The 24,126-nt window shown below is 43.9% G+C and overlaps 1 protein-coding gene across 1 annotated transcript in view; it reads left to right on the top strand.

Annotated features, from left to right (window-relative positions):
* The window catches only part of LOC146798067 (cytochrome P450 2A13-like), a 337,748-nt gene that overhangs the window by 227,139 nt on the left and 86,483 nt on the right, over positions 1-24,126 (top strand). Inside the window, exon 5 of the mRNA XM_085625288.1 lies at positions 18,650-18,826. Coding sequence (XP_085481414.1) covers positions 18,650-18,826 — 177 coding nt within the window. The remainder of the gene's footprint in view (positions 1-18,649; positions 18,827-24,126) is intronic.

Here is a 24,126-nt window from a genome sequence, read left to right as displayed (position 1 = left end):
TATCCCAGCAGAAGGCTTTTTCACATGGTGAAATCACCTTAGAACATACCACAATTCCTAAAATGAGTATGGTACCATCAACAAATGATTTATAATGTAACTAAAGTCTTAAAACCTTCTATTAACTGCAATGCTTTTTAATGAGGTGCTATCATGTATATTTGTCCCAAGATGGCTGCCAACACTTCTTGGATGAAGTGCTGACAGCCAATCAGATCTCAGGATGAGATGTGTGGTTAGGCTCCGCCCACATATATATATGCTTTTAAATGCTATTTACTCAGGAAATACTGAACAGATTTACACCAGACCTGCAAAAGGCACTTCCTTGACCTTATGGCTACCTCTCTGCCAAATTTCTAGTAATTCTGTTCAGCCGTTCGGGCTGTAGCTCGTTCTAAAGGTCCTATGGAAAAATGCATGGGAAAAACGCGTTTTGGGACCCCCCTTTTATCTCAGCCCCCGCTTGACGAATCCCCCCCGAGACTTTCAGGGTAGGAGCGGAGCATAGCGCCCCACCTATTTTGAGAAATTCGCGAGGATTCATCGACCGGCGCCAAAGTTATTCAAAATAGAATGTTGCGGATTTCCTATGGAAAAGGGGTCCTAACTATAACTACCTACTGGCGACCGCCAGTAGGTAATATATATATATATATATATATATATATATATATATATATATATATATATATATCCAAACCAAAGCCTCCTCCCAGGAAAGGAAAAGGCGCGATACAGCTCCGGGGTTGAGTAACAAAGGCTTTATTGTTTCAAAGGCGCGTGATGCTCATAGTTCCTGAAACGCTCAGGCAGACGCGTTTCAAGCCTCCAATGGCTCTCTTCAGTGCCGGTTTCACGAACTCTGTGCTCTGTAAGGGGGTCCAACGAGATGCAGCTGTGAAGTAGACCGCTCCCTCAGTGATGTCATCACTCCTCCTCCAATAGAAGGTGTGTTAGCCCCTTGAGTTCTCACCTCGCTGAGCAGATGCATGCTGGTAAGTGTAGTTCACATGGAGTGTCTGTATAGTAACAGCGTTTCTCCTAACAACAAGTGATGCCCCAACGTAGTTGGTTGTGGACCACACGTCAGCTCAGGTGCCCAGCAGGATGAGATAAAGTCTATCGCCAGCCCCTTATCAGGCGAAGAGTTTCACCTACTCTCTCCCCTTGCCGCTTGTCAAACCTAATGGCAATCTGGGCAGCTGGGGGGGCGCCGTGTTGATGCAGTCCATGCAAAGAATCCACAAAGTGCTGGTCTCTCACGGTGCTCCAGAACGAGAGGGTGTATCGCTAGTCAGCGACCTGCTTGCTGACTTCAATATCCAAACCAAAGCCTCCTCCCAGGAAAGGAAAAGGCGCGATACAGCTCCGGAGTTGAGTAACAAAGGCTTTATTGTTTCAAAGGCGCGTGATGCTCATAGTTCCTGAAACGCTCAGGCAGACGCGTTTCAAGCCTCCAATGGCTCTCTTCAGTGCCGGTTTCACGAACTCTGTGCTCTGTAAGGGGGTCCAACGAGATGCAGCTGTGAAGTAGACCGCTCCCTCAGTGATGTCATCACTCCTCCTCCAATAGAAGGTGTGTTAGCCCCTTGAGTTCTCACCTCGCTGAGCAGATGCATGCTGGTAAGTGTAGTTCACATGGAGTGTCTGTATAGTAACAGCGTTTCTCCTAACAACAAGTGATGTATATATATATATATTCACTGAAAAAACCATAGGTTTCACACACGTTATAGTTAGGAATTAGCATTTAAAAAACCTTGCAAATTCACTTAAAAAACCATAGGTTTCACACATGTTATAGTTAGGTGGATATTTCACTCGTAAAAAACCAATGAAATCCCCCGTTATAGTTAGTTCAGATAACTATAACTCGCGCACCCGCAATCCACTGCTCATGACGTCACATATTACATCACTCATGACATGGTTAGTGGCATCACTCATGACATCACTGATGACATCATCCTTGTGATAGAGTGGCGGTCGCGCGAGTTAATGTTATCTGAACTAACTATAACGGGGGAATTTCATTGGTTTTTTACGAGTGAAATATCCACCTAACTATAACATGTGTGAAACCTATGGTTTTTTAAGTGAATTTGCAAGGTTTTTTAAATGCTAATTCCTAACTATAACGTGTGTGAAACCTATGGTTTTTTCAGTGAATTTGTACGTTTTTTTAAATGCTAATTTATTTATGTATTCATTTTTTTTTATATATTTATTTTACAATAAACTACGTATTAATTTTTTTTTTTTTTTACCGGGCGCGCACCCCCGCGATTTAAAAAAAAAAAAAAATGTTTTGTTTTTTGGGGGTTTTTTCACCGTGCGCTCACGGTGCGCGCACCCCCGCGATTCAAAAAAATAAAATACATTTTTCTGCCTTCGGGGTCCTTCAGGGACCCCCTGACAAAGGCTAGGGGGTCAGGAACTCTCTACCCTGCCCCTTTTTCACGTTCGCCACCTTCCTTTTTCACTCTCGCACTGAAAACAAACAAAATGGCGGCCGACACTTCCTGATTTCGACCGATTCGAACGTTGACTAACATGTAACCACCAATCAGAATTACGCTCGCGCACGTTAGGGTGCTCGCACGGTGCGTGTACCCTGCGCGCGTATAGATATTGATATGCTTTTAAATGCTATTTTCTCAGGAAATACTGAACAGATTTACACCAGACCTGCAAAAGGCACTTCCTTGACCTTATGGCTACCTCTCTGCCAAATTTCAAGTAATTCTGTTCAGCCGTTCGGGCTGTAGCTGTGTCTAAAGGTCCTATGGAAAAATGCATGGGGAAAACGCGTTTTGGGACCACCCTTTTTTCTCGGCCCCTGCTTGGCGAATCACCCTGAGACTTTCAGGGTAGGAGCTGAACGGAGCGCCCCATTAGTTTTGAAAATTTTGCGAGGATTCGTCAACTGGCGCCAAAGTTATTCAAAATAGAATTTTGAGATTTCCTATGGAAACACGGTCCTAACTATAACTATCTACTGGCGACCGCCAGTAGATAATATATATATTATCTACTGGCGGTCGCCAGTAGATAGTTATAGTTACAACCTAGTTTCCATAGGAAATCTCAAAATTCTATTTTGAATAACTTTGGCGCCGGTTGACGAATCCTCGCGAAATTTTCAAAACAAATGGGGCGCTCCGTTCAGCTCCTACCCTGAAGGTCTCGGGGTGATTCGTCAAGCGGGGGCCAAGAAAAAGGGGGGGTCCCAAAACGCGTTTTCCCCATGCATTTTTCCATAGGACCTTTAGTCGCAGCTACAGCCCGAACGGCTGTACAGAATTACGTGAAATTTGGCAGAGAGGTAGCCATAAGGTCAAGGAAGTGCCTTTTGCAGGTCTGGTGTAAATCTGTTCAGTATTTCCTGAGAAAATAGCATTTAAAAGCATATTGTATTGTATTGTATTGTATTGTATAGTGCATTTGTATAGCGCAACCATCACCCAACGGGTATCCTGGCGCTCAGAGACAAAGGTGGAAAAAAAACGTAAAGAGTAATCAATTCAGCTAAACAAGGGGTTGCTGTCTGTTCAAGGCGAATAACCAAGTCTTGAGGCCTCTTCTAAACCCCATCAAGGATCCGGCCAGCCTTAAGTCCTGGGGGATCTTGTTCCAGAGACGTGCGGCTGCCGTGCTGAAGGCCCTGCCTCCCATCCTAGCTTGTTTGATTTTAGCGATAGAGGCTAGGCCTTGATTGGATGATTGAAGAGGTCTTTTGGGTTCATACCATGAGAAGCGCTCTCGCAGAGGAAGCGGCCCAGTATTGTTTAGGGCCTTATAGACCAAGACCAAGGATTTAAAATTAATTCTGTCTTTTACAGGCAGCCAATGCAGATCCCTCAGGGCCTGTTGCACAGAGGAATCGCGCTGTTGATTCAGTGCCAGTTTGGCTGCCATAGACTGGATTCGTTGTAGCCCCTGCACAATGTATTGGGGAGCACCCAAATACAAGGAGTTACAATAATCCAGTCTGCTCAGGATTACACTCTGGATCACTAAAGGCCTTGCCTCGCTGGGTAAGAGTGAAAGAATTTGGCGGAGGGCTCTCAGCAAGGAGAGACAGGTGCTGATGGTTTTGTTGGCCTGAGTAAGCATCTGGAGGTTCTCATCTACCATGACCCCCAGGTTGCAGACCGTTTTAGCAGCTACTATAGGGATATCCTCTGGTCGGAGCCTGAACTCACCCAGAAGAGGGTTAGGTATTCTAGCAGCATGACATAGCAGCAGCTCCGTTTTCTCGGCGTTCAGCTGCAGTGAGTTGGTCTTCAGCCAGTCTATGACCAGCCCCATGCATTCCTGAAAAGATCTTATGGAAACCGAGTCTTCCCCTTCTAGGGAAAACAACAATTGAATGTCGTCCGCATAGTTGACCTCTTTGATCCCGAAAGATTTTATAATGGGGATCAATGGACTAAGTTATACATTAAAAAGGATCGGGCTGATTGCCGAGCCCTGAGGTACACCGTAGCGGACCGGGGACCAGGGGGAGGTGAAGGGAGTGATCATGACTGCCTGCTGCCGGCCCTCTAAATAGGAGTGCATCCATTCCAGGGCGCTTCCCTTGACCCCTAGCTCTGTCAGTCTTGACAACAGTACAGCATGGCTGACCGTATCAAACGTGGCCGACATGTCTAACAGCACTAGTACTGAAGACTTCCTTTGTCGGCTCGCATACGGAGTTTGTCCATTACCGTTGTCAAGGCAGTTTCCGTTCCATGTCCCGGTCGAAAGCCGAACTGATCACTGTCCAGCAGTAGATTCGCTTCCAGATAGTAGACAGGGATTTGCTAACCACGATTTTAGTAACCTTGTCAGTAAAGAAGGAGGCGACCTCATTGCACAAATTCTGCGATGGCTGGATTCTATTAGCCATGCAGCCAGGGTTACCAAGATCTCTGACAATGCTGAAGAGAGCCTTGGAGCTATTGGATGCCTGTAAGATGGAACTTGCGTAAAATTGTGCCTTGGCCTCCTTGATTGCTTGTTTGTACGGGCTTGGATTGATTTTAAAGCTGTTTTGTCAGATTCTTGGTAGGCCCTACGCCACCTTCGCTCAGACTGCCGGTGGGCTAGACGCAGCCCTCTCAGCTCCTATCAATATCTATACGCACGCACCGTGCACGCACTGTGCGCGCACCCTGCCGTGCGCAAGCGCAATTCTGATTGTTGTTAGATGTCGGTAAACATTGGAATCAGTCGAAACCAGGAAGTGTCGGCCGCCATTTTGTCTCTCGCAGTCTGAGGGGGTGAAAAAAAAAGGTGGAGAACGTGAAGAGGGGGCAGAGTCGACAGTTCCTGACCCCCTAGCCTTGGTCAGGGGGTCACAGAAGGACCCCCAAGGGAGAAAAAAACATTTTTTTTTAAATCGCGAGGTGCGCGCACGGTGAAAAACCTGAAAAAAAAAATTAATAAATACATAACTTAGCATTTAAAAAACGGTACAAATTCACTGAAAAAACCATAGGTTTCACACACGTTATAGTTACGAATTAGCATTTAAAAAACCTTGCAAATTCACTTAAAAAACCATAGGTTTCACACATGTTATAGTTAGCTGGACATTTCACTCGTAAAAAACCAATGAAATTCCCCCGTTATAGTTAGTGCAGGCAACTATAACTCACGCGACCGCAATCCTCTGCTGATGACGTCAGATATTACATCACTGATGACATATGTGTCTTTGTAGAAAATAAATATTTGTAATATATGTATAGCTAAAGATTAATGGAAGAAGACATGGGTAAATAAGTGTCTAAATACAGTGATGTAATATCTCACGTCATCAGCAGAGGATTGCGGTCGCGTGAGTTATAGTTGCCTGCACTAACTATAACGGGGGAATTTCATTGGTTTTTTACGAGTGAAATGTCCAGCTAACTATAACATGTGTGAAACCTATGGTTTTTTAAGTGAATATATATATATATATATATATATACACTATAAAAAACATAGGTTTCAGGCTTGTTATAGTTAGAAATTAGCATTTAAAAACCTTGGAAATGCACTGAAAAAACCATAGGTTTTAGGGAAAGTTATAGTTAGTTGGAAATTTCACTTGTACAAAACCAGAGAAATTCCCCCGTTATAGTTAGTGCAGCTAACTATAACTCACGCCCTCGCAATGCACTACTGATGACGTCACATATTACATCACTCATGACATGGTCAGTGACATCACTGATTACATCTCAAATGACATCACTGATGACATCACTGATGACATAATCCCGTGACTGTGTGTTTCTGTAAAGTTTAAATATGTTTAATATAGACAGGGAAAGGCTTATTGAAGAATGAGTGGGTGTATAAGTGTCTGAATGGATTATTTAGTAGGTGCATGACTGATTCTATAAGTGAGTGATTAAACGTATCTTACTGAATGCATGGGCTAGTGACTAAACTGTGTGAATATCTGTATCCGTCTGTCTGTTGGTGTGTAAGCAGCTGCTTGGGTTTGCGAATAGCTACATGAGTGTCTATATGGGTTATCGATTGGTTGTCTGAGTATCTGTATGGGTGCCTGAGTGTTTGTGTGGGTGGGGTGTGTGTGAGTGGGTGATTCACTGGGCGCATGGTTTCAAGAGTGCACCTATGATGAACTGTATGGGGGTGAGTGTGTGTATGGGTGTGTTAGTGAGTGAATGTATATCTCAGTGGTACATGTGTGAGTAACTACATATGTGAAAGGCAATATATATGTGTGTTTGAGTATATAAATGGCTATATGTGATAGTGGGTGATTGTGAGAGTGGCTGTATGGATGAGTGTGTGCTTGTGTCAGTGATTGTATAAGAACGTAAGAATGTGCTAGTATTTGTATGAGTATTTGAGCTGGTGTGTGTATAACTGTATAGGTGAGTAAATGGCAGTGTGATTAATTATTTGCATGACTGACTAGGTGTGTGAGTATCTCTATGGATGAGTGGCGGTGTGTGAGTGTCTATATAGGTGTATGAGTGCACATGATAGTCCTGTACTGAGTGACCATTAAGTATGAGTTACTGGTTCGGGTGAGTGAGTGGATGTGTGTGTAAACATAAGAATCAGTGTGTGGGTATGTAGTTATTGGTATTGGAGTGTCTATGGTTTTGAGAATAGCAGTCTGTAATTTAGAGTGGGTGTATCAAAGGTTATATTAGGGTGTGAGAAGATGCATCAAATTATCACATGGATGATGTCATCAGTGATGTCATCAGTGATGTCTTTTGAGATGTCATGAGTGATGTCACTGACCATGTCATGAGTGATGTAATATGTGACATCATCAGTAGTGCATTGCGGGGGCGCGAGTTATAGTTAGCTGAACTAACTATAACGGGGGAATTTCTCTGGTTTCGTACGAGTGAAATGTCCAACTAACTATAACTTTCCCTAAAACCTATGGTTTTTTCAGTGAATTTCTAATGTTTTTAATGCTAATTTCTAACTCTAACGTGCCTGAAACCTATGGATTTTTCAGTGAATTTCAAAGGTTTTTCAAATGCTAGTTTCTAACTATGCCTACAGAGGTAGGACATGTGAAGAAAGAAGAAAAAACGCACAGAAAGAAGCAAAAGAAGTGCAGAAAGAAGCAACAGAAGTCCTCAAAGATGAATAAAAGTGCAGGAAGAAGCAAGACGTGCAGAAAAAACCAACAGAGGAGCAGAAAGGGGTCTTGTTGCAAAATCATCCTGTGCCCACAACATTTTCAGACGGGTACTGGTGGTAACTGACTCTGACTAACCAGGCCTAGAACCAGTGCTATGCTAAAAGACACTTAGAATACAGTGAAAACACCTACATACACTAGGGAACATTATGCGTTGGGGTACCTCTGTGATTAGCATGCCCTCCTCTGTAAGGCCCTAGTACATAATAGGGCAGGGGGATTAAAACTACCTCTAAGTCAGAGGTGCAGAAATATGCTACTTTAACTAGTAGTCACGTTTGCAGAGTGGTGGAGAAAGGGTGCTGGGCGTCCAACCAATGCTCATGGATTCCGCTGCGTAGGACTTATAGGAGGTACTAGGAGGGATTCTTGGCCCCCAAACTCCCTCATGACTAATTAGGACTTCATCCCCCATCCCGTAGTCTGCCACGAGGCACGTTTGCAGAGTGGTAGAGAAAGGGGGCCATAGCCTCTGAAGACGTCTTAGCAATCCCACTGTGTGAGACTTACTGGAGGTAACAAGAGGGGTAGTTGGCCCCCAAGTACATCCTTGGGGGCCAACTTCCCAAACTATTACCTCCAGTCAGTCCCACACAGGAGCACTTTTAAATACTTGTACCAGGCCACGCCCACTTTGCCCACCACTCTATAAACGCGCTCCCTGGCATGCTCTTGGATGGGGATTGAAGTCCCCTTCACTGCTGGGGGTCCTTTAGAGGCCAACTAGCCTACCTTTTACCTCCAGTAAGCCCCACACAGTGGGATTGGTGAGAGGTAGACAAAGGCCATGCCCCCTTTCTCCACCAGGGGCCCTCAGGATTGAAGGGGAATTAATTCCCCAACTTAAAATGCGCCACAGGATGTGTTTCCACACATGTCACCTCAGGCCCTGCCCCCTCCCTTCACCACTGTGCAAACGCGCCCCGTGGCGCGTTTTAAGTTGGGGGATAAAGTCCCCTTGAATCCTGAGGGTCCCTGGGGTCCAACTAGCCCACCAGGTACCTCCAGTAAGGGCCACAGAGCTGCGTTGCAGAGAGGGGTAAAAAAGGGCGTGGCCTGGACCACCTCTCTGCAACGCAGCCCTGTGACGCTTACTGGAGGTACCTGGTGGGCTAGTTGGCCCACAGGGACTCCCAGTATAGAAGGGGAATTAATTCCCCAACTTAAAATGTGCCACAGGGCACGTTTGCAGAGTGTTGCTGGGAGGGGGCGGGGCCTCCGGCACGATCACGTCTTTTTTTATGTTTTAAGAAGGGGGGCTGTGTGGCCCCCCTTCCTTTTCTAATTTATGGGCCCTGGGGACCCCATCCCCCAGGGCCTGACCCCTATTTTTTTTTTCAATGAAAGGGGGCTGCGTGGCCCCCTCCTGAGGCCATATTCGGCCCCGGGGACCCCATCCCCCGGGGCATGGCCAGTGTTTATTTATTTATTTTAAAATATATTTGGAGGGAGGCTGCGTGGCCCCCCTCCTCAGGCCATTTATGGCCCCGGGGACCCCATCCCCCGGGGCCAGCCTTTGCGTGGTCTTAAAAAAAAAAAATATTATTGTGGAGGGGGGCCGCATGGCCCCCCTCCCGGGTCACTTCTGGCCCTGGGGACAGTGGGGGGAGCCCCAATGCTCCCACGGTCCCAGCCGGCTCCCCGCCTCCAGCGGGAGCCGGCATTGCTTTTCCACAAGGGGAGCTGCTAAGATGCAGCTCCCCGTGCGGAAAAGCAATCTGGTTTGAATTTTGGAAGAGAGAGCAGGTTTCCTGCTCTCTCTTCCAAAATGCAAACCAGTGTTTGTTATGACAGGGCAGGAGCCGCACGGCTCCTGCCCTGCCATAGCAAACAGCAGTGTCCCAGGGGTGGGCATCCCAGGACACTGCAGGAGCCGGCCCTGGGGGGTGGTGGTCCCCAGGGCCATCACAGGCTCCAGGAGGGGGGCCGCATGGCCCCCCTCCCATCCAAAGCACAGCCCTGGGTGGGTGGTGGTCCCCGGGGCACAGGGGTCTGTAATGGACCCCCAAATTTGCATTATAGTGCCCTGGGGAGTTGGCGGTCCTCGGGACATGTGAGGGGGTTCAAGCCACCCCACATATATATATATATATATTACCTACTGGCAGTCGCCAGTAGGTAGTTATAGTTAGGACCACGTTTCCATAGGAAATCCGCAACATTCTATTTTGAATAACTTTGGTGCCGGTCAACGAATCCTCGCGAATTTTTCAAAATAGGTGGGGCGCTCCGCTCCGCTCCTACCCTGAAAGTCTCGGGGGGATTCGTCAAGCGGGGGCTGAGATAAAAGGGGGGTCCCAAAACGCATTTTTCCCATGCATTTTTCCATAGGACCTTTAGACAGGGCTACAGCCCGAACGGCTGAACAGAATTACTTGAAATTTGGCAGAGAGGTAGTCCTCAGGTCAAGGAAGTGCCTTTTGTAGGTTTGGTGTAAATCTGTTCAGTAGATTCTGAGAAAATAGCCTTTAAATCAATATATATATCTGAGCCAGCTTACGGTGCGCTTACGGTACGCTTACCGTACGCGTACGGTGGCGTGCGCGAGCGCGATTCTGATTGGCTCTTAGATCTTAGTAAACATTCGAATCGGCCGAAACCAGGAAGCGGCGGCCGCCATTTTCTCTCTCGCACTGAGAGTGATGATGAAAATACAAAGCACCAAAACATGTAAAGGGGCTGTTTAGACAGCTCCCACACACATAGCCATGTTGAGGGAGTCCCCAAAGATCCCCCAAGGCCAAAAACGGAATTTTTTTTTTTCGCTAATTTCGCCGATTATGCTTACCGTACGCGTACGGTAAAAAATGATATAAAAAAAAAAATTATCCACACTCTCCCCACCCCGTGTGCAATTGGTGGCCGAAGGCTACCAATTGTGCATGGCTTATAACAGATGAGATAAACTATAATATCTAAAAAAATAAAAATAAAAAATAAAATTATCCACACTCTGTCCACCCCGTGTGCAAATGGTGCCCGAAGGGCACCATTTGTGCATGGCTTATAAAAATTACGAAAAATTAAAATATTACCTTTCAAAACGAAGTGCATCATATGTCCTCCATGTGCGCACGGTGCGCGAAGCGCATCGTGCGTACATGGCCCATCTAGCGTAACGTGGGCACGCGGTGCGCGTAGCGCACCGCGTGCCCACCGTGCGTGCACGGCACTAACTGCGTAAAGTGGGCGCGCGGTGCGCGAAGCGCACCGCGTGCTTACTGTGCGCGCACGGTGCGCAAACCGAACGAACTGCGTTAAGTGGGCGCACACGCCACGAATGGCGTAAAGTAACTTAGCATTTAAAAAACCGTACAAATTCACTGAAAAAACCATAGGTTTCACATACGTTATAGTTAGGAATTAGCATTTAAAAAACCTTGCAAATTCACTGAAAAAACCATAGGTTTCACACATGTTATAGTTAGCGGAAATTTTACTGATAAAAAACCAATGAAATTCCCCCGTTATAGTTAGTGCAGGCAACTATAACTCACGCGACCGCAATCTTCTGCTGATGACATATGTGTCTTTATGAAAAAAAAATATTTGTAATATATGTATAGCTAAAAATGTATGCAAGAAGACATGGGCAAATAAGTGTCTAAATACAGTATTAGCATCAGCAGAAGATTGCGGTCGCGTGAGTTATAGTTGCCTGCACTAACTATAACGGGGGAATTTCATTGGTTTTTTATCAGTAAAATTTCCGCTAACTATAACATGTGTGAAACCTATGGTTTTTTCAGTGAATATATATATATATATATATATATATATATATTTAAACCCAGGGAGGGTGCGGTCCCCGGGGCTCCGGGGATGGCCATGTGCCCCTCGCAAATAATTAATGAAACCCCCGGGGGGTGGCGGTCCCCGGGGCTCGGAGGTCCGTAACGGACCCCAAAATTTGCATTATAGTGCCCCGGGGAGGTGGCGGTCCCCGGGGCTCCTGGGGAGCCATGTGCCTCCGCAAATATTTTGTCAAAGCCCGGGGGTGGCGGTCCCCAGGACTGCAGGGGTCCCCCTGGACTCCCGCAATTTTAATTCAGCATGCCCCCGGGACTTGGTCCACCAGTGGGGTTAAATAATAACGAAGCGCGGGAGTCCAAGCTTCGTTGTTTTTTATTTTCTCAGCCGGATTCATGCACCCAGCGTGAATTCAGCCGATTTAAAAAAAAAATAAAGATTTTTTTTTGGGGCCCTGAGCAGGTCTAGGGGGTCAGGGTGCTTCTACCCTGCCCCCTTTTCCTATTTTGCACATTAGTTTTTCTGTTTTCTTGTGCCTCGGCTCTACCGAGGCGCAAGATGGCTGCCAACACTTCCTGGTTTGGATTGTTCACAGCCAATTAGAATAAAGCTCGTGGTCGGGAGGGTGTGCAGATCCACCGTGCCTCTAGATGTCGAAACTTTTATTTTTTGATTTTCTCAGCAACTACTGATCGGATTTACACCATTTTTTAAAAAAGGCGCGCTTTCTGAACCTTTTTGCCAAATTTGGTGTAATTCCGCTCAGCAGTTCGAGCTGTAGCCGTGTCTAGAGTTTCCTACGGGGAAATTGATTTTCAACCTCTTTTTTTTTCATTTCTCAGGAACTACTGAACGGATTTACACAATTTAACAAAAAGGTCTCTTTCTGAACCAAAGGCTACCTTTTTGCAAAATTTGGTGCAATTCCGTTCAGCAGTTCGGGCTGTAGCTTTGTCTAAAGTTTCCTATGGAAATTAACATGGGGAAAACGCATTTTGGGACCCCCCTTTTTTCTCGGCCCCTGCTTGCCGAATCGCCCAGAACCTTTCAGGATTGAAGCTGACCGGAGCGCCCCACTAGTTTTGAAAATTTCGCGAAGATTCGTCAACCGGTGCCAAAGTTATTGGGAAAAGAAAAAACGCTTTTCCTATGGAAAATAGATCCTAACTATAACTATATACTGGCGTCCATCCATGCTAATATTTATGTTGCTGTTTAAATGTTGTATTTGATGCTATTTTTTGTTTGGGTTGTATTGTTAATATTTTAGTTTTATAATTTGTTGGGGTTAATAGTGAATTTTTTGTTGATTTTAAGTAATTTTGTCTAATCAAGATGGGTGTTTAAACGGTTTCGTGCTTATTCGAAGTCATTGTTTTTTGTAAAAAGTTTTTTTTAATTTATTTATTAATGATTATTTTGGCCACCATATTGTAGTCGATATTGTATGAATCAATATTTTTCACATATTTTATGTTTATTTAAAGGTGAAAATATTTTTGTTTCCCGTGTTTTTGTTTTCGATATAGGTGAAAATCGATATTTTTAATAACATTTGTGTTCTTGATATTTGTGATTTTACTAGTTAAGTATAGGAAGTCCATATTGTTTTAATCGATATATATTTCTAATATTTTTATGTTTCGATATTGTATGCATCGATATTATGTCAGTGATGCCTATTCTGGACCTTTCAGCCTGTGTTGACATCACCAACTTCTACATCTTATGACACTGTTCAGACCGTGGCTAATGCCTAGGGTAGTTTTCTGGACTTACATCCCTTCTTTTTGTTAATTGCACTCATCCTGTGCCTTCCCTACACCCATTCTGTGTGCATCAAACAATATTCACCACTACCTCATTACCTTGAAATTTTAAAACCACATAGTTTCCATTGTCAACATTACATAAGGCTAAGCAGTCTCTAGACTAAGCCAACAGCAAAGGTATTTGCAATTACAATGCCAGAAAAAGCATAAAGTACCAGCAAAGCAGTCTCTGTTCTAGGGTCCAAACTGTGGCATTCATTGCCTACTGTGCTGCAACACGAACCCACCCACCTCAAAATCAGAAAAGGCCTGAGGACCTGCCTTTCCCACTTTTCACCTATCTCTGACTGCTGTTTCATTTTACTGAAAAATAAAATAAATAGATGTAAAATTGAAATGAAATGTGGCTTTTACAAGAATGGACAACAAAAGTGATGCGGAAAGCTGGAAAGATATAGGAAAAGTTTTAATCAAAACATATGCAAACTCGACTGACCTGCTTCTCAATAGACATTTAACTGGGGGGTGGCTTGTTTCTAAGCACTCCCAAGTTTAACAAACTAAGAACAAGTGGCTCACGGTGTAGTTATTAAAATCTCAATCTTCTGGTCACATGTGATTTTAATGTTGGAAGTTGCTTTTGCTGCATTTGGTGCTGTAGGTATTAGATGATCTTATTTGAATGTGTTAGGTAACTGTGGGAAAGATATATGAATACCATGTCCCAAAACTTCAGTCACAATTTGCAGTCAGTATTTTTGTGACCAGTGAAGAATTTAACAAACTGACCTATCTACTAATTAATCGTTTGGCTAAATTCTGATTTGGAGTGGGTTACAATCTCACCTACCTTATGTATACTAATGAGGCATGTCACAATAATATGGTAGATCAACACTCACTCTGATTAGTGGCAATCACAGGGATGGTGGCCTGCTAGGGCCAACATACCACCATGTCTGTGACCACCTCTCAATAAAGTAAACATCTTTTAGGATGCAGACTATTTCCCTTAAGGATTCTGCAGTTCATTGGACAAGAAAGTCTTCTTTTCTTAAAGGTTTTTTTAGAGTTGGCAGCGGTCTCCTAGACCACTGTATTCTCCCCAACAAACTTTTAATGTATATTCACATAGAGGAAGGTGTCCGAAGGGGACCTCTTTTTTTCTTTTGCCCCTTAACCCCTTCCATGCTCATGACCGAATGGTTCCATCATGAGCACAAGTGCAAGTGTGCCCATGACGGAACCATTCCGTCATGAGCACACTTTAAAAAAATACCCCTGCTGTAAACAGCAGTGGGATTTCCCATTTTTTATTTGCTTTGGGAGTGATTTTTTCAGATAACTTTGAGGTTTGTAGGGGATTCTGGGTAGGGAAACGCTGGGGGATCCACACAAGCCATACCTCATTGGACTCCCCAGGGTACTAGTTTTCAGAAATGTGTGGGTTTGGTAGGTTTCCTTAGATGGCCATGAGTCCAGGGCCAAAAAAACAGGTTCTCTCCCTGCAAAATCAGGTAGTTTTGTGATAGGTAATTTTGAAGTCTCCACAGTACGATTTGGGCCATTTCCTGTTGCAACAACTATGCCTACCCGCACAAGTGAGGTGCCATTTCTATCGGGAGAGCTGGGGGAATGCTAGGTGATGGGAAATTTGTGTCAGCCCAGTGGTCCTATAACTTTTCCATACAGAAATTCGTGAGCACAAGTGCAAGTGTGCCCATGACGGAACCATTCCGTCATGAGCACACTTTCAAAAAATATCCCTGCTGTAAACAGCAGTGGGATTTCCCATTTTTTATTTGCTTTGGGAGTGACTTTTTCAGCTAAATTTGAGGTTTGCAGGGGATTCTGGTTAGGGAAAAGCTGGGGGATCCACGCAAGCCATACCTCCCTGGACTCCCCCGGGTGTCTAGTTTTCAGAAACGTGTGGGTTTGGTGGGTTTTCTTAGATGGCCACTGAGCGACCAAAAGCCCATGTGACCCCCCTTCCAAAAGCAAATCAGTTTGCGATAGGTAATTGTGATGTCTCCTCAATACGTTTAGGGCCCTTGCCTGTTGCGGGTACTTGTCCCACCCACACAAGTGAGGTACCATTTTTATCGGGAGACCTGGGGGAATGTTGGGTGGTAGGACATTAGTGTCAGCCCAGTGATCCTACAATTTTTCCACAAAAAAATTTGAGAAGAATTTGATTTTTTCAGCAAAGTTTGAGGTTTGCAAGGGATTCCGGATAACAGAACCTGGTGAGAGCCAGACAAGTCACCCCATCCAGTATTCCCCTGGGTGTCTAGTATTAAAATATGTATAGGTTTTCTAGGTTTCCCTAGGTGCGGAAGAGCTAGGGTTCAAAATCTACAGCTAGGCACTTTGCAAAAAAAGGGTCAGTTTTCACTGTGAAAATGTGGTGTGTCCACGTTGTGTTTTAAGCCGTTTCCTGTTGCGGGCACTAGGCCTACCCACACAAGTGAGGTAGCATTTCTCTTGGAAGACTTTTCAGGAATCTGGGGTGCATGGAATTTTGTGGATCCACGCAGATTCCAGAACTTTCCACCACAGAAATGTGAGGAAAATGTGTTTTTTTTAACAAAGTTTGAGGTTTGCAAGGGATTCTGGGTAACAGAACTTGCTGCGAGCCAGCCAAGTCACCACATCCTGTATTCCCCAGTGTGTCTAGTTTACAAAAATGTATAGGTTTGCTAGGTTTCTTTAGGTGTCGGCAGAGCTAGGGTTCAAAATCTACAGCTAGGCACTTTTAAAAAAAGGGTCCGTTTTCACTGTGAAAATGTGGGGTGTCCACGTTGCGTTTTGGGCCACGTCCTGTCGCGGGCACTAGGTCTACCTACACAAGTGAGGTACCATTTTTCTCAGAAGACGTTTTGGAATGTGGGGTGGATGGAAATCTGTGGATCCATGCCGATTCCAGAACTTTACACCCCAAAGAAATGTTAGGAAAATGTGGTTCTTATTACAAAGTTTGAGGTTTGCAAGGGATTCTGGGTAACAGAACCTGGTGAGAGCCAGACAAGTCACCCCATCCTGGATGCTCCTGGGTGTCTAGTTTTAAAAAATGTATAGGTTTGCTAGGTTTCCCTACCTGCCGGCAGAACTAGGGTTCAAAATCTACAGCTATGCACTTTGCAAAAATAGGGTCAGTTTTCACTGTGAAAATGTGGTGTGTTCACGTTGCGTTTTGGGCCATTTCTTGTTGCGGGCACTAAGCCTACCCACACAAGTGAGGTACCATTTTTCTCGGAAGACTTTGGGAAATGCGGGGTGGGTGGAATTTTGTGGATCAAAGCAGATTCCAGAACTTTTCACTACAGAAATGTGAGGAAAATGTGTTTTCTTGACAAAGTTTGAGGTTTGCAAGGTATTCTGGGTAACATAATCTGGTGAGAGCAAGACAAGTCATCCCATCCTGTATTCCCCTGGGTGACTAATTTAAAAAAATGTATAGGTTTGCTAGGTTTCCCTAGGTGCTGGCAGAGCTAGGGTTTAAAATCTACAGATAGGCACTTTGCAAAAAAAAAGGGTCCGTTTTCACTGTAAAAATGTGGTGTGTCCATGTTGCGTTTTGGGCCGTTTCCTTTCGCGGGCACTACACCTACCTGCACATGTGAGGTACCATTTATATTGCGAGACTTAGGGGAAGACAGAATTGTAGAGGAACTGCTATTGACTTTCAATGCATTTCTGCCTTCCAAATGTAGGACAATGTGTAAAAAAGAATTCACTTTGAAAAATGCCCTATAATTCACATGCTAGTATGGGTACCCACAATTTCAGAGATGTACAAATAGCTACTGTTTCTAAACTCTACATTTTGTTCCCATTTCATAAATACATGGGTGTCTTTAATACCAATTTTTCCCTGTTTATATTTACCCAAATGAATTGCTATATACCCGGTACACAAGAAAAAAACATTGCAAGACGCTACTCAGTTATTGCTCTGGGTTCCTCGGGTTCTTGGTGAACCTACAAGTCCTATATATCCCCACAACCAGAAGGGTTCAGCAAACGTAACGATATATTGCTTTCAAACATCTGTTATACATAGTTGAAGTTACACGTGAAAACGTTGTCACAAATGGCTGTTTTTTTTTACTCATTTTCAATTTTTCCTATTTTCAACAGTTAGATACTATAGGATAACCTTTAATGGATCTACAATAATTACCCCTTGCTGAATTAAAAATCTTGTCTACCTTTCAGAAATGTATAGCTTTCTAGGATCCATCATTGTTTTCATAACCATTTTTACCATGAACTGGAAGGAGGTTGAAAGCACCAAAATAGGCTATGTCCCAGTAAAATGCCAAAACTGTGAAAAACATTTTGGTTTTCTGACAAAAGTCTGCTTGTCCCTGAAAGCAGGGAAGATTGTGATTTCAGCACCACAACCCCTTTGTTGATACCATTTGCAGGGAAAAAAACAGACACTTTCATCTGTAACCCTCTTTCCCATTTTTTATAAAATGTTGCTGTATTTTGGCTAATTTCTGGGTCCCCTCCAGGGGAATCAACACACCCTGGGTACCTTTAAAACCTGCATGATGTTGGAAGACAAGGATGCAAATTTTGCGTAGATAACTTATGTGGTAAAAAAGTTACAGGGGCATAAGCACAAACTATCCCAAATAGCCAAAAAAAAGGCATAGCTAGGGGGAGGGAGGCGAAGGGGTTAAATCTGAAACCTGACCTTTTTTAATGTTTTGTTTCCCGATTTCGGTTGCACAACACTGACACATTGCAAACTAATTTGGTATTTTGAAGGAATCTCTTCAACATGCTTCCTCTGAATACTGAATCGCTATGGAATGTAATCCCATTTTGGGAATTGGTAAAAGTTTATCAATTCCTAAACTGGGAGAAGTACATTTATAAAATGATTTTTGCAGTCTCAAACTCCAATCAGGGTGCTTGCAAACATTTAAATACTTTGTACATCTCACCTTTTTGTTGCTCCTAGAACATGTTAAGGGATTGAAGAGTTGAATATTCCCAGCAGATTATGAGCACAGAAGAATTTAGTGATGAAATATGAATTCCTTGAGCTCCTGCAAAGGCATTTCCAGGTTCCCCAATAGAACACCCAGAACTTGTGGAATGTATAATACTGACACAGTGATTCTTTACCTTCAATACCACTAACTCCTTATGTACCCAATTAAAAGATGAGCCTACATTCTTTTTTTAGAATGTGTTTTTTAGGTTTTATTTAGAGGACAAGAAAGCTGCTACAAACAGCATAGCAGGCAAGATAAGTCTTCATTAGGCAGACATATGATACTAAATGCAAAACCTGCTACAATCACTAAGAAAATGGTTTCAGTATTTTCAGATGCTAAAACACATTTCCAGATTTTTTACCTCTGGGTAATATATCAAGTATTGTATTTATGGTGGTATAAATAATGAATGCTTTATATTTTATCACATGCAGATATTCTCCAGTTTTACAAGAGTCGTAAAGCACCTCCCAGGTCCACATCAAGCAAAGTTGAAGCACCTGGAAAACCTTCGTAACTTTGTGACAGAGAGAGTCAAAACACACAAGGAGACGCTCGATCCCAGTTCACCACGAGACTACATCGACTGTTTTCTCACAAAGATGATTAAGGTATAACTTCACGCCTTTGTAAGTAGCAACATCACATTGTTTTGTTCATGGTAAAGTGTCCATTCTATGACTTGTTGTATGTATCTACTTCTGAAAAACATTGACTCATTGACAGACCTTAATTAAATGCGTCTTCATTATTTGAGGTCAGTGCATCAGTAAGCTCTTGAATACCATTTGAATGACTGTAACATTTATTTGCCAGGGGCCGTAGTTGCACAATTCTCCTGTGACAGTCATGAGGTAGAGAACCTGTCCCATCACTAGTTGATCCATCCTAGTGACAGAGATGGGTCAGCAAAGGTGCTTCTACCATTTATACGTTTCTTTTCAAGAGCACATTGAGAGATACCAGAAGCAATCGTGCTTCACCATCCCTACATTCCAGGCTACAAGGATGCCCCTTTCTGCTTATACAAAGCATATACCCTTAGCACACGTCAATTTTTATAAACAATCACATTCCATCAATGAAGTTGTAAGCTAGAAAGCACATTAAAAATCCACAGCTGACAGTAGGTATTTCTTGGTATTTCTTGACTCTTTAATGCATATTGTCGTTCTTTGTTATCTGGTCCAGAGTTACACCGTACAAAGCCCGAAGCCAACACGTGTTTCGTCGCTATTACTTATATGTACATGCGACTTTTTCAAGGCTGAATAGTAAACTGACCAAAAGCTGCTTATAATGGAGTCCGATTAAAAAAAAGTATCCAGTGCGTGATGGCAGCATAGCAATATGACATCCAATAGTGTTCTCGAGTACACCGGCCGATGTGTGGCTGACGTTAGCTTCAATTTGGACAACTTTCGGATATGAATACATGTTATTGATCCGTACTCGGTTTCTAACTATTGGATGTCATATTGCTACGCTGCCATCACACACTGGATGCTTTTTTTGAATCGGAGTCCATTAAAAGCAGCTTTTGGGCAGTTTACTATTCAGCCTTGAAAAAGTCGCAACGACAATATGCATTAAAGAGTGAAGAAATACCAAGAAATACCTACTGTCAGCTGTGGATTTTTAATGTGCTTTCTTGCTTACAACTTCATTGATGGAATGTGATTGTTTATAAAAATTGACGTGTGCTAAGGGTATATGCTTTGTATCTTGTGGTGGCCTTGGCTGCTGATTAGGAGTAGTGGGTGGTTCTCTCCTCCTTATTGCACTGTCCCTAAATAGTGTAAGTCTCCCTACGGCTAGTGTACTCTTCTCTTGCGCCTTGCCTATACCCAATACCACCCCCTTACCTGTGCTCCTTTCTGCTTATACACCAAGGGACATATTTATCATTTTTTTCAACCAACACAATGCAGCAAGACATTGCATGAAAGGGCAGGAATGTGTCATATCCATCTAGTTATGCTGCATTCATGCTTTCTTCTTGTGTTGGTGTACCTTTGGCTTCCTAGTGCTAATGCAGGCACCTTGCACCATGCAACAATGGATGCTCCTGTTGCAAGCAGTATTGAGTTTGTGCAGGGAGGGACACTGTTAGACCTGGCAGTCTTGGTATGGTCTCCCCTCAACATTTTGCCTTCCTTATCCACTTTTCTGACCTCATTTTTAATCGTTTTAGGACTCTGTACACTTTACCTCTGCTGACCAACACTAAAGACATGGTAGCGTTGGTTCATCCCCAATTGGCATATTCAATTTACTTATAAGACCCTAGTAAAGTGGTACTCCCTGTACCCAGGGCCTGTAAATTAAATGCTACTAGTAGACATGCAACACTGATTTTGCCACCCACTTAAGTAGTCCTTTAACCATGTGGACCTGGCAAAATAAACCTTTGTCAGGCCCTAACCTTCCCTTTTATACATAAACACTACCCCTAAGGTAGGCCCCGGACAACCCAGAGGGAAGCGTACAATGTTGTGAAAAGTCAGGACATATTCTTTTAAGTTGTACATGTCCTGGTAGTAAAAAACTCATTACATTTTAGTGTAATTTCTAATTAGGAAGGATAGGAACTCCCAAGTCTTGTATCTCTAGAATCCTAATTTTATATTTCAACTCATGCTGCAGTCTGATTTTAATTTACATTTCTGAAAATGCCACTTTCAGAAATTCTGCATTTTCTTACTTTAGCAAAAAGAACAATTGATGGACAGAATGCTGAAACAATGTCAAATATTCACTTCCAGTACAGTGATCTGGGCCTAAATCCATTGTTTCATTACCCACCATGTAATTCCAGTTTAGCCCCAGCCATATGCAAATCAGAGATGACCCATCTTCCCATGGGAACAGTCCAGCCTGAACTGCCAGGCGAGGTCCTCCCTGGACTGGAAACAAGCTTTTTGGGACCTGTTTCAGGGTATCACCCCTCATCGGCCATGCTAGCTTGACTCCAGTGGCATGGTGTGCACAGGACCCAAGTTAGGGGAATACCCTTCCCACTTAGGGTGACAAATGCATTTGTCACCCCAAGTTGTGTTCTGTCCCCACAGAAATGGCTGTATACCCACATATAATGAGACTGGAGCCAGGGCAGGAAGGGAGGACCTCTGTGTACTTCAAAGGCATGTCTTTGAAGACCCCCACTTCAAAGGCACAAGTGGGTATAAGTACTGAACCTCTGACACCACCACTTCAGTACACTTCTGGACCTGTGAAGACTCTGCCATGAAGGACTGCTGTACTGTTTAAAGGACTGCCACTGTGCTGGACTGTTGCTTTGCTGTGGACCTGCCCTGTTGTGCTGATGTGCTGGCTTCTTGCCTGTGTGAGGAGACTAGACCTGCATCACTTGAACTGAACCCAGAGCGACTCCAAGGGGCAGCTGGCAGGCTGGCCTCCTGATCTGAAGTCTCAGGGACATGCTTCTATACCTAGACCCTGCCTTATGGGAGTCTACCATGCCAAATGGGGCCTTTCCAGTCCCGGATTCTTGGAAGTGGGCCTAAGGTGTTTCTTCAGCAGAACCAATGTATCCCCTGGTGAGCGAAGCACCCCCAAGCAGAACTGAAGCATCTCCATGGCTGAGCAGCACATCTTCAAGCAGAACTAATGCACTTATGCTTTTGTTCAGTGGGTCTAGGTGGGTCCCTGCAGATGGCCCATGCTCCATAACGGTCAGCCTGAACTTTTGATTTTGTCCGATGTGCCCAGATATCTAAAATAGTGTTTTTTGCTATTCAATTTGTCGTTTTTGTCTTTTTTTACTTATTAAGTTAGGCTCTATTTTACTAAACTGGTGTGGAATCTTTTTGTGTGGTGTTTTCACTGAATAATGTTTAAAGTGTTGTACAAATAGTTTATACATTGCTTCTAAAGTCAAGCCTGGCTGCTCTGTGCCAAGCAACCAGAGGGGAAGCACAGGTTTGTTTAGGGTTCGCTTGTGTTTTATCCTGGCTAGGATTGAGGTTACTGCTTGACCAAGGCTCACACCCCAGTCAACCAGGAACCTTCCTGCAGAAAAGCAACCTTTTGAGGCATTTTCTCTTTATATGTGTGCTGCAGAATGGAATCATTTCAAACTCTTGGTAAAATGACAGAATTATTTTTTGATAAACACATTTTATCGCTTTTCAAAAATACACACTTGACATTTCCAAGGCAGAAAGCATTAAATACCAAGTGAAGACCCATATTTAAATACCTTAAAGACCGTAACATAACCACCACTTGCCCCACACCTTAGTATGCCTGGATCCCCTGGCATCCCCTGGAGCGATATATTGGTTCTTCAAAATTAGCACACCAGTCAATGGCGGTCCACCAGTTTGACAGAGGAGGGGCCGATGGGGAAGTCTGCTACTTTGCAAGTTCTCTCTTGGCGAGAACGGTTCTAATACCCAATAAAGTGCAATATCCCAGAGCTCCCCCCGAATCATAAACTATTCCTAGCAAAGTGACTTTGGTGGATGGGTGCACTAGGCCTCCCAACATGCAGGTGAGGATTGAATATAGTTCCTCCCAGTATTGTTGGATCTTTGGACATTCCCAGACTACCTGAAACAAATGATCCTCCTCTGCTTGACAACATTGGCATTAGGAGATTGCCAGTTTGTTAGCCCACCACAGTCTAACCTGTAAGGTAAGTCATATGGAGGAAAACAAATTGTATCAATCGTAGCCTGGAGGGAATGACCAGGGTGCTGTGGGACATGCAAGCATCTCTCTAATCAAGATCCCCTAATTGACCAAGACAGATCTCACAACGGGCTCTGAGGCGATCAAGGTAAGGCATAGCATGTAAATACAAGATTTGTAAACCTATGAAATGTATTTCTCCATCAAGGGGCATGTACAGTTTTGCTTCTAATGGGTTGAAGTTGGGCACATTCCCCAAGGTGTTACAGTGTGAGGAAAGCGCCTGTCTTATTTTAAGTACCAGTAGAATAGGGATCTATGTAGAGAGAATTCTGCTTAGAGTTCCTAGAAAAATGTATTATGTGAATGCTGCCATATGTCTCCCAGTACCAAACTGCCCATGGGCTCCCATCTTCTAAGTTTCCCATAATTCCCCCATATGTTGCAACCATCTACCCTTCCAAAGGGTATCAAGGGTAACTCTGCTGTCCCAGCCTGTCAGCCATTCAGCTGCGTGCTACAACCGCAGAACAATCTGGGTCAATTCTGGCACATTCCAGGGAATCGAGTCGCTCTATAGGTAAGCCATGAGGATCCCATACTCCTTTCTCCCAATTTCAAGTTGGTATGCCGGGTCATTCAAACCTCCACTCAACAAATCATTTATCATTATTAGATGAGAGACCCAATAGTAAAATTGAAAATTTGCCTTTCCCAGTCCTCCATCATATGTTGACCCGGTGTATTCGCCATAGGCAACACAGGAGGGGTGAATGGCCTGTAAAAAATATCTAACATTAGTGAATGACAATTGAAACCAGTGCTGATGGATCCATAGTGATAAGTTTTAGGTTATACATAATATGTGTGGGAGTAAAATCACTTTCAATAAGGCTATTATTATGTTAAGTGGCAGTTCAGCCCAGGAAGTCAGGGATCTTGTCAGATTAGACAGAAGGGGCTACAGGTTTAGGCCTTATTATGACCACCTTACACCTGTTTGCACTGTCCGCCAGATCAGGAGTTTTCTCCTGTCTGGTCGGCGGTTCTTTGGTGTTCCCACGGTGGTGCCTATGAAATAAGCATCGCAATGGGAATGTCAAAATCAGTACCTGCAAGGCAGGTACTGCTGCAGTCCATACCGTGCAGGTACTGGGGTGCATCCACACAGGGGAGCACTTTTTGTGTCCCCCTGTGTGCATCCACATGTCACAGAGGCACAAGGTGTTTCCTCACACCACACTTTTCATTGCAG

The sequence above is a fragment of the Triturus cristatus genome, chromosome 9 (genome assembly GCF_964204655.1).
Source record: "Triturus cristatus chromosome 9, aTriCri1.1, whole genome shotgun sequence".
In the NCBI taxonomy this organism is placed as follows: Eukaryota; Metazoa; Chordata; class Amphibia; order Caudata; family Salamandridae; genus Triturus; species Triturus cristatus.
Note: the sequence above shows the minus strand (reverse complement) of the source record. Positions and strands in the feature narration are given on the sequence as shown.